Raw genomic sequence first — 6,000 nt, 5'->3', positions numbered from 1 at the left:
GAAAAGCAAATACAAAGCAACACACCTCCCACTAAACTCCATGTTTTTCTAGAAAGTGCACCATTAAGATAATCAGCTAATAGTAAACATGTAGCCGTTCCATTCAAGCCTAGCAAATACGAATATGTAGCTTTCTTGAAATCAAATTTCCTGTAAGTTTCAGTGGAGACAGGATTTCACCTTGCCCCTCGGGTTGGACAACAAGACAGGTATCAGACTTTTGCAGCCCACCTTTTTATGGATGAATCCCACACCGAGGCATTGCCACAAACGACCGGACAAAGGAGGTAGGAGGCACTAATAAGGGAGAGAGCTCAGAAGAATTGTTCACATTTCAAAAAAGATATTTCATAACTTCATTGTCTAAAGTAGGGTTTGCAGACTCAAAAGCTTAACTATCACATTTTTCTTGCACTGGAAATTTAGATAATAACATGATCTAAGATTGATATCTTCCTTATAGACTTAATCTTACTTCTCAGTGTGACAGCAGAGCTTGCCAGATAGCGTCTGTCTTCAAATACTGCAGAACTACACTCTTACAGCACAGTCCAGTTAAAGCGTATTCATTCCTAAGGCAGACAGCAACTTAGAGCTGCACTATTCATAAATACACATTTATTTTTCATTAGAAATGCATAATTACAGCATTTAAAAGCATTTTCCCCTAGAAAAGTAGTTAAGCAACAGTACAAACAAAATTGTTAGTCTTCTGCAAATACAGTTTTCATTACACTGAACAGAAAACACCAGCAAAAGGCTAATACTTGCAGTTATGGGATTTTTCTTTTTTTAAATATTTTCCTTTTTTGTTATAAACACCATAGCAAATAAAAAAAGCTGTTTAAACAGTGAAAAATATTTGAGCTCTTGATCTTCTATATGTGGTAAAGCAAGTATTGCAAAGCAGCAATACACTTTCTAAGGTATCTGCAGACATTCAAATGGCGTATTTCACAGAAGAAATGAACAGGATGAAACATAAATTTAGTCTCAGGGTTTTGATTCATTAGATTTGTTTCCCTCTTTAAGTGTACCTAAGGGCAGGCCATTTATTTTTTTCTGAAGGCCAGATCCTCAATTGATGTAGTGATGTAGCTCCAATTTAAGTAAGTGGGTCTGATTTATTCCAGGTGAGGACAGCCAGATCATCAGAACTCTGCTGTTTGCAGGAGAGGTTCGAGGTGTGACCGTTAGTCTAACGGGCATTTCCATTCTCCTGTTGTTGCACAGAGACTGCAGCACTTAACTTCTGACTGTGGTTCACTGACCCCGCGGCTGACGCAGCTTTTTGCAATCCTCTTACTGAATCTGGATTGCTCCATGTTCTATCTGCATTTCTGGCTGGATGGCTGATTGAAGGGTGTCAGTGCCCTGAAAAAGGAAACGGGGAATCGGTAAATCAATACAAAAGTGATTTCCATTGGTGTAGCCAAGGGAATGTGAACATAAAGTTCTTGTATATACCAGTGCAAAATCTGCATGAGTGTCAGCCCTATGAGAGAGTTGAAATGGGAATACATTTACAAAGGCACCAAAAATAACATAAAGAGTTCACATGAAGACTAAGCAGACAAATGCCCTTCAGGCTGGAAAGAAAAGGCTAAAATAATGAAATCACGATAAGGATCTATAAATTCACAAAAGAGCACACAGAAACAATTATTCCCTCTCTCTTCCCAAAAAAGAACCAGCTCTAAAAAGAACCAAAATAAACCCTGTGCCTGGCACAACGTGTGCCAAAGCTGTGGAAGGACTGGTCCCAGCGCGCTGTACGCACTGACAGCTCGGGGCACGGAGCTGCGCAGCGTTACGGGAGGGAAGGCCACCGAGGGTGAGCACAGGAAAGACAGTAAGAAGTCCCAGAGTGACAGAACTATTGCAGGTAAGGAGGGTAAAATTACCTGTTTGCCCTGTGCTTGGAATTTCCCCAGCTGGTGCCGGATACGGACTCCAACTGCTGACTTTACCCACTGCAGCTTTTCTCTACTTTGTGTAAAATGCGAATATTGCTATTACAGCAAACTTCTTTCTCAAATAAAATTCTTCCTACCAGCCTGATTCTACTCACTTTCCAAGCAAAACCAGTCCTCTGTGTAAGAATTTAAAGTGAACACAATCGACGTAAGCTTTCAAAGAAAGTCTCCTTAAAAATTAAAGTATTGCCTACCCGTAGTCTGACAATGCTGTGAAAGGATAATCCCATAGCAAACTGCCTTTTTAGCCAAGTTAGTTGGAGTAAGGAAAACTAGATTATGAAACAAACAAAGTCCATCTTTAGAGCTATAAGATGAATAGCATTTAAGAACAGCTGTACTGGCTTGGATAAAGTCCATCACACCCAATAAGCCTTCCCCTGATAGCAGCCAGTATCACAAACATAGATAAACTACAGTAAAGGGCAAGCATTTAATGATATTTTCCTGCACACTCCCACAGATTCCAGAGATCTGCCCTTGATGGATTTTCCTTCCATAAATACATCTAATAGATGCTTTATGTAACACCCTGGATACAGAATTATTTCTGGGGCAGGACTTCTGTTATAAAAAAGTCTGACTTGAAGCCCTGCTTTACGCTCTCAGCCTAACATCTGCAAGATGATCCACAAAGGACTCAAGGGTAGAAACTCAACTAGATTTTCCATCCTTTAGGTTTTACTCTATAGTCGCAACTTATTTATTCAAAAGAAAATACTCAAGGTTCAAAATTATAAAGCACTGCTCCTAAATTAAGGTTCTGTTGTCAAATTACTTCTCTTCCTTTCTGTGCCTTGTTGCCAGTAACTGCACACAGCTACAGGATTTCTTCCTGTTCAACTTTATAGGTAATTTGGTGTTTACTTAAATCTTCGATAAATTAGTGCCAAAGTGGTAAATAATTCTATCAGATTGCTAAATTTGAAAGCAGGTAAGTTTTCAAGTGACCATCGAAGTTTTCTTTCCCATTTGAAGAAAACTGTATTAAAGTAATATAATTATCAAATAATAGTGACAACGGCAATATTGAATAACATTTATCCACCATTTAGACCAGAAGTAGCAGACTGCCCAAAGGGATTAGAAACACACTTTAGATTTGGATTTTATTTTTTTTTCTTTAAATATAACAAAATTTACCACCAGCATACGATTTTGAGCACAGAATTAATTCAAATATTCTTTGTCATCATCACATTCTGTATTTCTACATTTTGCAAGCTGCTGTAAGAATGCTACCGAGACATGAAAACAAGCCAACTAAACCTAAATCCCCCAAATGCATCTGATTTCAAACCATGCCTCCTTCCACTCGTGCATTTGCAACCTTCTGCCAGCAAAACACTGTTAATACATTAGTAGTTTGTGCTTACATATGGGGTTCAGGGTCACTACGAAACTGTCAGAATTCAAGCTGTTAATTCCTCTGCCTAGAGCTACTTTGCAAATATAAATTGTGCATGAATACACTGAAAATACTCTGTTGAAGTGCACAGTGCTGTCTGCTTCAGCTGAAGTCAGAGAAGGGATTAATTTCAAATAGCCTCACTCCTACCTTCAGCTCTGCATATGTGACTGCTTCCAAAGGCATGGCTTTCAAGAAGAAAGGTCAGAAAACTGGTATCTTGTTTTCAGACATGAAGTAGATTCACATTTGTGGTGTTTCAAACACAGAATTTGTGTAGGGCATAGCATCAGACCCAGACGGATAATAATTTTTATAAGATTTGATTGATAAATAGATACAAAATCATTGAGAATTATCTCAGTACCCTGACAAAGAACCATATGAAAATAGATGAAAGCGTCACTAGAGCCTCACTGAGAGGGTTTTCTCTTGAGATAAGACTTCTCTCTTCAGATAAGAGATCTTTCTAAGATGATGCAGGACTATTCCATAATTTTAGCCAAAAAAAAAAAAAAACCAAGCTGTTGAACTAGCCATATAATTCAGAGTAATGCAAATACCAAGTTGGTTTCTCCAGTTCATTAACAGATCCTTAGTTTTGAGTTTGTGTAAACTGAGGAAATATTTATGGCAAACTTATTTTTAGCCTTGTCTGTTTTTCCTTTCATACTCTTCTTATTTCACATTCCTTTTCTGCTTCTCCTCAGCTTTGTATAAATCTCTGTGGTTAACCACAATATTAAAACCTAACACGGTGCAAAGTGTCCCTGAAGAGAAAAGTAACTCCTCTGGTAGCTGCCAGTCGTGGGGGAGATGGCTGCCGATGTTTATAACCGAGCTCTGGAACCTCCTGCCCCTCAGAGGTGCTAGCTGAGAAGGGAGGACAGACACAAGAACAGACCCAGGAGAAAGTCTGTGGGAGGTAAATCTGAGAATTTCCCAGGCCTGGACCGAGGACAACAGCACGAGAAACACCTCGCACGACCTGATGCCTCTATGCTTTATTAATTGCATGGGACCAGCAGTACTCAAGGGTTTATAAGAAATAATGCATGATCCCTGTAGCAACCCTCTTACTGTCCAGCGTACGATTACAAGTGACTATGAATAAAATATTGAGAAGGGTAGTGCGGACACAAATCTAGCAAAGAGGGGAAAAAACCAGCAGTACTCAAGGGTTTATAAGAAATAATGCATGATTCCTGTAGCAACCCTCTTACTGTCCAGCGTACGATTACAAGTGACTATGAATAAAATATTGAGAAGGGTAGTGCGGACACAAATCTAGCAAAGAGGGGAAAAAAAAGACTATTAAGGGCTCGTCTACACGGGAAGATCTGTGTACAGAAAACTAGAACGTAATCTTGCAGCACAGCACACTCACATGCCAGGCAGTCTGGTCCTTTTTGGCAGGGAGCATAATTTTTCTGAAAAGCACTTTGTAGCATCCAGGTGAGGAGCCAGTGTGGACCAGAGCAACTTGGTTTGTTCAGAGCTCTGGCCTCCCTCCCAGCACCAGCCAGCACAGACGGCACTTCGGCAACTGAGTTTTGTGCACAGAAAGTTTGGACAAGATTCCCTTGATTTCACATGCATTTATTTCTTTTTTTTTCCCCTTCAAGAGACTCAATATCCAAATGTTTGTAACCAGATCAGAAATCTCTACAAAGCGGGATATATATCAGACAAAATCCCACTCTAATACTGGCTGCTAAGGATACCATCATATTTCAGCTAGCAAGCAACAGCTTATTTTTCACAACCACTTGGCATTCTCTAGAAAAGAAGCCCACTACAGTGGGGTTCACGGAAGAATGCGTAGCCATCTTCAGAAAAACTTCTGACAAATGGTTGAGGTCAACATTCTTGTGCTGTCACCAGTCATAGCTTCAAGCTGATGAGCAACTTTTTCTAGACTGAGGTACACGACTATTCAAACTGCTTTAAAAGGGAGAAAAAAAAAAAAAAGGTAATTCCTCTACCATAACTGAGAGGATCAAGTGTTCACTTACAATTGCTAACATTGTGACTCCTGTGGGAAATCCAGGCTGTTGATCAAAATAACTGGAAAACTGCTGTCAGAAAGGGAATAACATTTTTAAAAGAAACCTCAGTCTGAAAAATATTTTCTGGATAGATTCCAAGTTTTTTGCTCTGTCCTTTAACATGGCTCTCAGCCTTCAGGGATGCAGAAAAACAATGATGACCAAAATAACTACTCTCTAGGGGCATTGAGCAAGAACGCAGAATTAGGAATAGTCAAAGACCATTTGTACCTTTAGCAAAATTTTGTTTCCTATTATAGTGGGGTTTGGTTTTTTTTTTTTTTTTTACTGTTTGGAAACGGGATCATAAATTCATTGGGACTGCTGTATTGGTGGATAGCTATATAGTTCATCTGGCAGATGTTTCAATCAAGCTAAGTACATTCAAAAGTCAAAAAGATATATTTATACATACTTGATTAGTCGCAGAGTGGTCTGTCACCGGTGTCAGCTGCACATATTGGACTTGGATATCACTCCCTTGGAGCGGGGATCCGTCAACACCCCCCGACGCAGGCTCAGCAGAAGCAACAGCGATCAGCTGAGCGCCCTGCAACACCTGCAGGGA

The 6,000-nt window shown here is 39.7% G+C and overlaps 1 protein-coding gene across 2 annotated transcripts in view; it reads right to left on the bottom strand.

Annotated features, from left to right (window-relative positions):
- Positions 1–305: 305 nt before the first annotated feature.
- The window catches only part of LOC104367484 (BTG3 associated nuclear protein), a 153,156-nt gene continuing 147,461 nt past the window's right edge, over positions 306–6,000 (bottom strand). Inside the window, exons 12-13 of one of the 2 annotated variants that reach the window (XM_042797700.1) lie at positions 5,848–5,991; positions 306–1,374 (exon numbers count right to left, since the gene is read on the bottom strand). In XM_042797700.1, coding sequence (XP_042653634.1) covers positions 1,303–1,374; positions 5,848–5,991 — 216 coding nt within the window. In that variant the 3' untranslated portion in view covers positions 306–1,302. The remainder of the gene's footprint in view (positions 1,375–5,847; positions 5,992–6,000) is intronic. The other variant, XM_042797702.1, reaches the window with a different exon arrangement.

The sequence above is a fragment of the Tyto alba genome, unplaced genomic scaffold (genome assembly GCF_018691265.1).
Source record: "Tyto alba isolate M040663 unplaced genomic scaffold, T.alba_DEE_v4.0 Super-Scaffold_26, whole genome shotgun sequence".
Classification (NCBI taxonomy): Eukaryota; Metazoa; Chordata; class Aves; order Strigiformes; family Tytonidae; genus Tyto; species Tyto alba.
This window is presented reverse-complemented; position numbering and strand designations above follow the sequence as displayed.